General features: G+C 39.1%; 1 protein-coding gene across 1 annotated transcript; it reads right to left on the bottom strand.

The window, feature by feature from the left end:
- Window positions 1-1,535: 1,535 nt before the first annotated feature.
- LOC105853223 (probable inactive serine protease 58) lies at window positions 1,536-11,866 on the bottom strand. The gene is made up of 6 exons (XM_012720784.1): window positions 11,842-11,866; window positions 9,245-9,301; window positions 7,939-8,077; window positions 2,987-3,234; window positions 2,081-2,217; window positions 1,536-1,685 (listed from the first exon to the last, which is right to left on the bottom strand). Exons 1-6 carry the CDS (start codon window positions 11,864-11,866, stop codon window positions 1,536-1,538), a joined length of 756 nt encoding a protein of 251 aa, XP_012576238.1.
- Window positions 11,867-12,143: the final 277 nt, after the last annotated feature.

The raw sequence follows: 12,143 nt of genomic DNA, 5'->3' as shown, positions 1-12,143 counted from the left end.
TGCTTTCCAGAAAGTTACATCAATTTATACTCTCTTGAAATGGCTGTTCTCTCAACATTAAGTGTATCTGCAGAACCTCCAGGCAGTACATTTCCATGTCAGGGTTAACTCTCTGCTGCTCTTAGAAAGGACACTAATGTGCTAGGATTCACTAATTGCACAGTGTCCTGGAAATAAGGACACGTCCCAGCCTCATCTTAGTCACTAGTCATTATTTTCTCCTTTTCTGGAAAGACTAAACTGATAGCCAAATGTTTAAATAATTTTCCAAGACACACAGCTGATCAACGCTCTGGATTTTGAAACCAGACATAAGTGATTTACACCTTTATATCAACATCTACTCCCTCCCTTACAAGTGAACCTCCTCTCCTGTTTAATAAACTTAAAACTATTCAGGTGGACAGACCTAAGGAATGATTGTGATGTAACAGAAGAGGGGAAGCTGGCAAGGCAGTCACAGCATCCAGGTGGAGACCATCAGGCTTAGCTCTTCTGCTTTACAGAGGAGACAATGATTCTCTATATTTCCATTGTGTGTCAATTCTAGGCTAAGTCATGGACCACATCTATTAAGATCCAATTTCATACACATTTACAAAGAAGGAGATGGACTAGGGAAGAAAAGGTGTGATGTCAAAAGCATGTTAGTACTAATAAAATGTGTACAGATAAACATGGTGAGATTAGGGTAGTTCACCCAGGAAACCATGGGAAATAAAGACCTATAGTCAGATTTCTGAATTAACTCTCCAGGAAGCAATAGTGAGTGTAAGATGAATAAATTATAACAGGAAAGAGAAGGCAAATACGGAGCATATAAATATTAGTTTAAAATATTTAAGTCTTTCACTTAATCAAGAGTATATTGAAGATGTGATTTTAAACAACAAAGGAATAGTCAACTGGAAGAAAAATGTCTTGATGAAAAAGATCATTTACCACTTATATTTGTAATACACACTACAACTGTAGTCAAAATACAGAAATTATTATTCAAAAAATTTACACTTCTTGATGGTCTCCATTAGCCTAAACAAAACCCGAATTCTACAGATATTGTAAGTAGCTAGTAGAACCATTAACAACAGAAACACAAACAGAGAAAGCAAGATACACACACACAGGACACACTTGGTCATTAGAAGAAATGCTAAATCATCTTATCAGTTTCTAACAAAATACAGCTCAGCTACGTAGGTCACATCATCGACTCCTGGTAGTGACTGTCCCTCATTTCTACTTGTCATTTGTGTTGTTAGGATGAAGCAGAAAGTTTTAACAGAAATATCTGGGTTCACAGAATCCAAAACCCTTCCTGGGTGAACTCTACTTCTTGAGATTAGCATTCTTGTTTTATAATACTTAGTGAGATACTGAAATAAGCAAAAGAAGCAGTTAAAGAAACCAGTCACACCCACACCCAGGAGTCATCAGTGATCTCTTTTGAAACTCCAGTCAGGCCCAGATCCTGGGAAAGATGGGACAGAAATATAAAATGTAGTTGCCCTGGAGGTAAGGGTCAGATCTACAAATTATTTTGTAGAAATAATGTTCTCAATCCACGGAACATAGCTGTGAAGGTCAGTGAAGAGAACAATGTAGCCTGTCATAATACATCCGGTTTCCCAAGACAAAATTCCTTGTAACTCATTGCCACATATAGCGGGTGCAGCCGTAATCACCTGCCAGACAAAGTAGAGGAGGTCAGAACATTCCCAGGGACCCTCAACTCCTGTGCAAAAGTGAAAGGCACTCTATCTGTCCTGTCAGGGACCCAGGACAGAAGGAAGATAATGTGAAAGCTGCTGTCTTCTGCACTAACTACCCCAACCAGCTAGTAATCTCTGGACATAAATTTCAAGTCTGTAGATGGAAGACAGCTTTCCACTCCTCCATAATCTATTCCTCCCACCTTCAATACATGATGGAAGAAGACATCATTATTCTCCAGCCCCATACTCTCTGAGTTCTTAGCCTGCCTACAAAATTCAGACCTCATAGAAGGATGAGCATTAACAAAACACAAAGAGAAAGAACAGAGATTGAGTTCATGGGCAAGTGAAATTTGAAAGGTTACCTGGCATTCCTCTTTGTTTCCTAGTAGATATCCTATACAGAACATGTCCTCGAGGTATTTTTTATCCAGTATTTTTTTACAGTTGAAGTTATGATTCAATTTAATCTTAATGCTCTGCAGGTTACCATCTGAGTTTCCTAATGTAAGAAATAAGGGAGACTTCATTCACCTCTGCATTTTCATCAGGCCTCCTGCCTTCTTATTTCCAGGGCATCTCAGAAAGAATGACAGAGGAAGAACTGATGGAATGTACCATGGATTAAGCCCCTGTAAGGTGACCAATGTCAGGGGATGGTTGTAAGAAGATGCCACATGTAAATAAGGTCTGATTCCAAGCTCTGCCATCACCAAGTTGGTGAGCTTTAACAACTAATCTCCCAGAGTCTTGGTTTCCTCATTTATAAGATATAAATCCTAAAATAACTTATCTTAATGATGTAGGATGATAACTGTATGATTAACATAGGATGTTTAGTGCCTGGTACATAGTTACTATCCAATAAATGGCAGCTATTGTCATTGGTGTAATTGACATCACTATCACTCCAATAAGATAAAGGGAAATTATTATTTTCACCAATTTACAGATTAAGATTCGAGGAAGTTAAACTATTTGCCGATAAGCCTATAATGAATGGCCAAAGCAATACTCAAACATAGATCCCTGTACACCAGCCCCTGTGTTACATATCAAGGTAATGTACACATGCAGTAGCTCAGTCAGGACTTTACTCCCAGCATCCTTCTGCTCTAGAGAGTCAATACTTATGTTCCACTTCTAGCTTTCCACCTGTGCTTGGAACTTTGCAACTGGGCCTCTGAGTTCCGATTTTTTCCCCTTCAGAGATCCTAAAGATGTGACTATATCTAAGAACACAACTAATTCTTCTTTTGACAGTCACTCACCAAATTCTCTATTGTTTAGCCAGGTGTAGACTAAGCAATCTTTGGCTTTCGTTGTCATCAGAGAGGGCCATTGAAAAGCTCTTTTGAAGAAGTAGGTGAAAGGTACAGATAACTTTATCAGCATCAGGTCATTTTTAGGAGAAGTGACAGTGAAGTTTGGGTGAATGATGATCTTCTCATAAGGTATAATTTCCCCAATAGCATCTTGGATATTTTGGGAACCACCATGAAAGATGATCTGGAGGTCTCTGAAAAATGGAGAAGAAAAAAAGGAGCCACAGCTACCACATGTGTCCAGATAGGTTGTACATGACACAATTCACCAGTGGCTGTTCACACAGGCATAATGTGAATGGCGCCTTCTGCAGTTACTCTGCAACAACTTGAGATCCACTCAGTTCTGGGAAGAAGCACCAACTCATGACTAGAAACAGCTGGAAGCAGCATGCAGATGGATAGTGAAGGCTTCCATGCGACTATTAGGGGCTCTTAGGGAGGCTCTTTTGGGGAGCTGGGAGGACAGGAACTGTGAGATCGTCAAAGGAAATGAGTAGCAGCTTACAGGATTGAAATATTTTACACCTGAGGAAAATCATGTGAATATACTATGCTCTATTCATCTCTATCATGCTTTGCTGCATTAACAGAGTTTTCTGGTGGTCCTTTAGCAAAGTCAGAGTCAAAAGTCCTAATGTTCCACCAAGATCCAGTTGATACCCACTCACTAACATGTTCAAGACCCTAAATTCAGAATAAGACATCCCTGTTCTGTCCCCTGAGGCCTCAGAGACCCCTGTGGCGTGTCTTCAACCACAACAGCGATGTAAGTACACGCTGATACCAAGCGCCAATTTTTTTGTTGACCCCCAAATGTTATGTTTATTTTGTCTCCTAAACAACAGTCATTTATCTTTTGGTCTGTCCTGTCACTCTGCTGGGATTTGGTAATAAAGTCAAAAGGAATAGAAAGAAAAAGCCTGCTAAGTCTGGTTGAGCCAACCAGATCGGAATTCTTTATTCAAGCTTTGCTTTGGGTCACTTTTCCAAGACATCATGGGAGGACTTCCATTAGTCTTGCTTGGTGTTCCTGGAACCTGCTGTGCTTAGTTCCATCCACCTAGAGCCAGGATTCTGCCAGACCCCTGGTCAGCAGTAGTGGCTGTGGACAATATGTCCTTAAGGACCACTGCAGTGTTGCTGGGTCAATTGAGTCTGCTTGGCCCTCCACACCAAATCTGGGCTTCCTCATCATGAAATCTGCATGCCAGCTCTCTAGTTGGCATAATTCTCCAAGAACAATAGGAAATTGCAGCATCCATTTTGAAAAAAAGTGATAGGCAAATACCATTAATAAAATCACTATTATGGAAAAAAAAATGAATTTACATGTGCTCTTGTGACAAGACCAAGCTGGTTTCTTGGAAAGATACATTAGAACAGAAAGGGGAGAAGCTTGCTTGTTATCCAAATGAGAGATCACTTAACGACTCCCTTCTTCCATTTTCATACCCTACAGATCACTGAGTACTGTAAAAATACTGAGTATTTTTACAACTTGATGGAACTGTTCAGCCCAGCTTATTGTTCAGACTAGCAATAGTAGCTTTCTAATGTGTCTGTGGTCATCTAGTTGACGTTTTTCCATTTCTAAGGCCACTTTCTTGGTTGCAGAACGTAATTCACGTTTACGGTATTAATGTAATAATTACCCAAAAGCATTCACCCTTTTATATTTTCTTCCTCTGCTTCTCCTTTTTTCCTTCTCTTAAGGAACTTCTTAGCTTATAATAAAATGTATTTGTAAATAAAAAGAAAAATGAAGACAATTAAATTAAGGAGTGTCCATGTTATGACACAAAGATGACTCTAGTTATGGTGATGGATTTTTACTTCAAACAACTCTATGTCATGCAGAATTAAACTCTGATGAGGAAACAAGACAGCACTTGCCTCTAAGGGCTGTGGATGGAATATAACAGAGAAGGGGCACAGAAGGGCTTGAGGATATTATTTAACTGTAGACTTTGTTACATTAAATACAACATTAAGTAGCTAAGAAAATACAATACGCATATTCCACAGCAAAAAAAGAAGAAATTAAATATAAGTTCTTTAAACATTAGTCTAATGAAAGGACAAAAAATATTTTGATATGAGTAGAAGAAATTCAAATTAGGTAGAAACAAGTCTAAATATACCAATAATCAAAATAAATACAAATAGTCTATACTCACCAGTTAAAAGATAAAACTTGTGATGTTATATATGTTTCAATCCTTCCATACATAAGTTAAGAAGTGTGCTTAAATCCGAAGGATACAGAGAAGTGGAAGTGAAAAGATATAAAACAATGTACCAGTACATTACCAGCCAAAATAAAACCAGAATTAGTATATTAACAGCTGGCAATTAGGCTTTAAAATAAAAAATATTATCTACAAGAGAGAAATAATGACATATAACAATCTGTTTGATTTACCAGAAATATACAAGGTTCCTATTTTAAATTACTTAAACTTAGAAAGTCTCATAAAATGACCTAAAAATACATTTTTAAAACACAAAAAATTGATAAACTTAAATGGCTATTTTTATCAATCTACTTATACAGAGGAGTTTTGCAGCACAGTTTTCTCAATTACTGGTATCGAGCAAAAGAAATTAATAAAAACATAGATATAAGAGATTGCTACTACACAATCAAAAAGTTTGATACATCCAGCATATATAGAACCTTCCTTTCTAAAATATACACTCCTTCCAGTACACAAGAAACATTTTTAAAAATTTACCCAATACTTCTCCAAAAAACAAGGTTTGTCTATTTTAAAAGAATCACTAACATCATGGTTCATATTCTCAGGCCATAAAACAATTAAATTAGGACTCAAAAGATTTCTTTCTAATTTGGATAGTTACACTCCCAAATTCACAAAAATTCACAAAATACAATCTAACCTTATGAAAAATTTAGTGCCATGGAAATTTTAAAGTGTATTTAGAATCTAAGCAACCATGTAAAATGGTTCATGTCAAAGCTGCTGGACAGAAAATCCACAGGAACAAATTATTAGAAATAGTAAGAGATTATAGCAAAACAACAAACTATTGGATCCATTTATACAAGCCAACTGCATTTCCATCATCACCAATAAAGAGAAAATAGAACTGATTGGAGTACATGGATTAAAATACGGAAAAATCTGAAGTACTTTAGAAATAAATTGAATAAGACATGTATTAAGACAGTCTTACTTAGCATAAGATTCTTGAAATACATCAAAGGAAACCTAAATAAATAGCGATGTTCCAGATACATGGTTAGAAATTAATCAATATCAGAATAATATCAACTGTTCCCAACCAATATAAAGGTGACTTTAATTTTAATATAAATATGTAACTAACTATTCCTGATGAAGAATAAGGTGGCTGGTCTACACTTTCAGATGTCACAAATTATCATAGTCATAATTATTAAGAAATTATTATATTTATAATAAATAATCCAGTGGAATAGCATAGAAAGCTCAGAAACCGACCCATTCACAAATAGTACTCCAATTGGTTACAGAGATGGTACTGCAGGAAATTCACACTGGGACAGAAGGAGCCATTAAATAAACTTTTACTGGATTTAAAAACAAAATTGGATCCCTACCTCCTTCATTCACAAAAATCAATTTAAAATCTGTACTAGCAAATTTAAAAGGGCTTTCAGATGTTGGGGGTCATAGGATATTTTCAAGTAGGCACAAAACCACAAATAATAAATTGAATTATATTGACGTTAAGGGCACTTACTAATCAAAACATACCATAGAGAAGACCACAATATAGAAAGTGGAAGAAGATATTTTCAACATATGTAAATGACAGAAGAGTAATATCTAGAACACTTACAAAAGTCCTACAAAGCAATTTTAAAAGTCATTGCATAAAATGAATTGCCACAGAGAGTACTGAACAAAAGAAATGTGATTGGAAGATGATGAGGGAAAGGGAGGATACTAGTCATCATTCCTAAGGGTAATAAAATCGAGAGTATAATAAGATACTCGACACATTCAAAAAAAAATAAATAAATAAATTGAACGATACCCAGTGTTTGAAGATCTCTTATAAATGCTAAAGTATTTGTAAAATTCAACATCTACATTTTTTATGACCTAGAAATTCCAGTTCTGCTGTCATACACTAAAGGTATATGCCAAGAGCCATACTTGCAGATATGTGTCATTATGTATCTACCCCAAGACAGACACATAAGAATTGCGTGTTTAAGGTACATGGTACAAATATAGTTACAATTTTCAAACTACCAGAAATCCAAAAAAACACTCAAATGCCCAAAGCAAGTGAAGAATGTGTTTTTAAAAATCCCTGAAAACGGGCCCTCCCTGGTGGCGCAGCGGGTTAAAGCGCAGCACTGAGAAGCTAAAGCCACTTCCGCATGAGTTCGATTCCCGCCTGCCCAGGAGGTGACCACATGGCGCGGCAGACCTCTCCTGACCCGCCCGCTGCTCCCCTCAGCAGTGTACTTCGTCGATCTGCCTGTTCTGTTCCCCACTCTGTCTGTGATGAATCCTCTCACCCTCCACATCTCTGGCCTGTACCCCAGTTCTGTATGAATAAATAAATAAATAAATCTTTAAAAAAAAAAAATCCCTGAAAACGTGAAGAATGAATTTCAGGGATTTTTTCACATATGTGCGTTGCTATTGCATACATGTTATTGCATCTGTATTGTTACACCATACTACTTTTCCTTTCCGGATATGTTAAAGGACATGGGAGATTCCTTAGCCAAATCTGAACTGAGTAGCTGAGCTCTCTTTCAATATCAAAACTCTAGGGTTCCCAACCAGCGCAGATATTTTAGAATTCTCACAGGGGTAAACTGAGGCCCAGTCTTGGCACCTAGCCCAAGGTGAACTTACGCCCGCACTTACGGTAAGAAGCAGTGTGCCGATGTCACCACCCACTGTGGGGCAATCGGAGTCCCCACACATGACTGGTAACTGGAGCGCAGGTGTAGTAAGAGAAGATGATCTAAACTTTTCGTGTCTTCTCTGTCAAATGAAATAACACCTGAAATAGAAAAGAATCAAGAGATATAGCCCAGGCAAAATCTCACAACTCCAGTGTCAGATAATATCAATATTTGTCAGTTATTAAACACTTAGCTTCTGCTCTAAGATAAGAGTACCATCCTGTACACACGCTGAATGAAGTACTCCAAGCAATTTTAAAGTTTTGATTTCCATGGAAAAAAAACTATAAGATGGGTAAATTTTACATTATTTTATAGGTTAATAACTGCGTGTCCTTAAAAAAAAAAAAAACAGACACTGCCTTTTTCATGTTACATTAACAGGTGGGTTCAGAGAGGTGAGGGTATTTATTCCAGGCATCATAACCATGAAGTAGGAGAGCATACTGTCTAACTGCAACGCCATATGAATTTCATGTGGAGGTTACTTAGTTTATAAGTAAGCTCAGCTGCCTCTTCAATGAAATGAGACTAATAATGCTTATCTTACAGTTGTTATACAAATTAACTGAGGGGCTTCTTTGGTGATGCAAGGGATGAAAGACAACATTATCGCAACATTATGAAGCTGCTGCTGCAGCACGCGTTCAATCCCCGGCCAGGGAGCTGACCCACGGGGTGCAGCAGACCTCCCCTGTCTCACCCCCTGCTCTCCTCAGCAGTGTACGTCAGTCAACCTGCCTGTTCCGCCCCCCACTCTGTTTCTGATAACTCCACACACCCCCACACCACTGGCCTACACACCAGTTCTTGTGTGCACAAATGAATCTTTTTCAAAAATTAAATGAGTTAATATGCAGAAAACAGAAAAGTATCCTTATGTAACTATGTGCTTTTAAGGTGGTAATTATTATTATCATTACATACTATGTTTTAAAGCCCAAGTTTCAGCAGAAGACCTGCTGGGTTTTGTTTCTGTGTCTTTTTATATCCACCCCTTTTGGGGTGATCCTCCATCCTCGTATACCTCAGGGTTTCAATCCAAGAATTTCTATCAGACATTCAATGGAGGTGGGAGCCTGTAATAAAAAGTTTGAGTTGGAGCCTACATATGATTAAGGCTTTATAGAAAATGGCTAGTTTGTTACCCAAACCTTCAAGTTCCTGGTCTATCAGTTCTCCCTCTCCCTCTGTACAGCTACACAGTCTCAAACTCACCCACCCCCAATAAGGTCCTCATGAACCTGACAACTTCTCTCACTCACCAGTCACCATCAGCAAGATTGACAGAATACACTTCATCTTGATGCCTGAATCCTGCCCTAAGGATAAGCTCCAGTGGAAATTGGCAGACACAAAGCAAGGATAGAACTTTCTCCTGTTAGGGGATTCTGCAGAGTGGGAGGGGTAGCAGGTAGGAGAACAGAGGATGAGTATTCTACAAAATTGTCTATATAGAAATGTCCTCCCAGTCGTGATCTTCGTGCATAAAAGGATTCATCATCACACCTGCTTGATCTGTTAGGCAAAGAAATCTCAGTCTAACCTAAAGGAACATGAGTTCTAGGCACCTGGGTTTAATCCACATCGTTTGGGGGGTAAAATTCCAATGTGGATCTCTGTGACCCCTTCCCTAGCCTGTCTGCTCTTCTCTCTAGTTCCTTCCCCACAATCTATGACTAGACCCTCTCCCCCTCATGCCTTAATAACCCTTCTCCTTTCTGGGCAGCCTGATGACAGGGAGCTGTGTCCCCACCCCCGTGTGTGATGCCGCCCCCCATGATTGTCACACTCGGCCCACCCACCACCCTTCTCACCATCCCAACATCTCCAACCTCAGCACTACTAAGACTTCCCAGCCAACATCACAACCAGTGACACTTGCAGCTCTTTCAACCTGTTCTTACTCTGTTGTCCTTTCAGACACAGCTTGTACACACACACTTCTTCTCTCTCTTCCCCCGCTCCAATTTATTTTTGGTGGCAAAAAAAGAATACAAACATTTCTTCCATAAAAAATCCGATACACGGCAGAATGAAACAATAATAGATTTTGAGTCCCTAGAAAACTGAGATTCTGTGGCATGAGACTGGAGACAGGTGTGTCTCCACATGGGCATAAAACCTGGCCACTAATAATTTAATTTAAAAAATTAAAAATGAAAAGAAATGGTGAGTATCTCACACACACCCGCCTATAAGATTCTAATGCTATTTTTTCAAAGAGAAGTTTTAAGAACACAATTCCTATCAGATCAGTATTCTTCAAGAAAAAAAGGGAGGGGGAAGAATAAATGGGATTGGCAGATCGAACAAAGGCTAATATAATACAAACATGCATGCATGTGGGAACAAGAAAATTCACACTTGGAAGTACCTTGGTGGGCCTGACAAAAGTGTTTGGAGGGGCGGCAGGAGCGAGTAGCAAAGAGGGAGCATGAGGAAGATTGAGGGGAGTCCATAAACTGTGTTAGAGTTAACATTTTTCCAATATTATTTTATATAATTTTTTACATCATTCTGCATTCTGTACATTTTTTCATCTAGGTTGCAAACCACGTGGCTTCCCACCACCACTTCACCTGTGTGCCATCACCACAGTCCCGTGTGCTCTTCCCACCCCAGTTTTGATCCTGTTCCTCTCTCCTCTCCTGTAGAACATCATCTCTGGTTTATAGTTATTAGTTGATGCTTGCTTTTACTTTATTTACAATTACTATATAGCAAATTAAAGAGCTTCAGTACAGCAAAAGAAATACTACACGAAACAAAAAGACTCCCCACTACACAAAACAAAAAGACACCCCACTAATTGGGAGAAAAATTTTGCATGCAAAACTAATAATAAAGGACTGATCACAAAAATATACAAAGAACTGGTGAAACTCAAGAAACATAAAGTGTTAGAGTTAAATTTATGGGAGCAGGGAAGTACTGAAGAGTTTTAAGACGACAATAGCGCAGCTAACTTCTTCTGTCCCATCCACTGCTCCCTCGGCAGTGTATTTCTGCAGTCCAGAGATTAAAAGAGAGTTCTGGGAAAAGGGGAGAATGTCAGGTTGAACAAGGGTGAGGAGGGACAGGCATAGGTCACGAGAGACAGACTACAGCCTGAGTTAGGAGGGCAGTGGTGAGAATAGAAAGATACTGGTGACTTTAAGAGGCTTCTGAAGTAGAACAGACTTTGGAATTCAGTGGTGAGAAAAAAGAGATCAAACAAATGGAACATACAATTGCCTCCTAAGATAAGAAAAAAGGGCAGAAAGGTGGAGATAGAGTGATAGGAATGAGTTTAATTTTTTAAAGAGTTATTTTATTTATTTATGCATAAAGAACTGGCCAGTGGTACAGGGGGTGAGCGGACTCTCCAGAGAGAGAGTGGGGAGCAGAACAGGCAGATCCACTGAAATCCACTGCTGAGGGGAGCAGCAGGGAGACAGGAGAGGTCTGCTGCACCCTGTGGGTCAGCTCCCTGGACAGGTATTGAACTCAGGCCACAGTGGCTGCAGATAGCTTCATGGTGCTGAGACTTAACCCCTTGTGCCACCCGGGAGGCCCAAGGAGTTGAATTTCGACATGCTAAATATTCAGGACTTAGAGGACCGCCAAAACAATGTTTTCCAGGAGGAAGCTGTATATCTGGGCTAGAGATGCCAATTGGAAACCCATAGAAAACCTGTGATGTTTAGAGATCTTCTCCTATATTGTGCCTCTGCTTTTCTGCCTTTGTGGTTGGGCTCCCAAACCATTTTCAAGCTTCCTCCCTGGCCCATAATCTTTCCCAAAGATCAAGGCATGACCTTAGAGTAAAGGTATATCTCTTACTCAACCTCTCACCAATTTTAACTCATCCCACCCCTACCACAGAAAACCTTCCACAACTCCATCCCGTCTTCAAAATTTAAGCATCTTTCATAAATCAGTCCTGCACCCGCTGTGACTCCAGCTTGGTGGAAAGTTCAGGGAAGTATGTTTCATGCTGTTTTTCATTTCACGCACGAGGGAATTTGTCCAAGGGACATGTATTTTTCTAAGATCCACGAAGGCTGGCTGATTAGCTGATACAGGGAGGATGTGGTTGAAAAGTTGTGGGGATCCAGTAATAAGCTGCAGATCTGACTTGCAACCATGTGCACTTCTGAGAAAACCACTCAAATCTATCTC

The sequence above is a fragment of the Condylura cristata genome, unplaced genomic scaffold (genome assembly GCF_000260355.1).
Source record: "Condylura cristata isolate star-nosed mole 26May11 unplaced genomic scaffold, ConCri1.0 scaffold00005, whole genome shotgun sequence".
NCBI lineage: Eukaryota > Metazoa > Chordata > Mammalia > Eulipotyphla > Talpidae > Condylura > Condylura cristata.
This window is presented reverse-complemented; position numbering and strand designations above follow the sequence as displayed.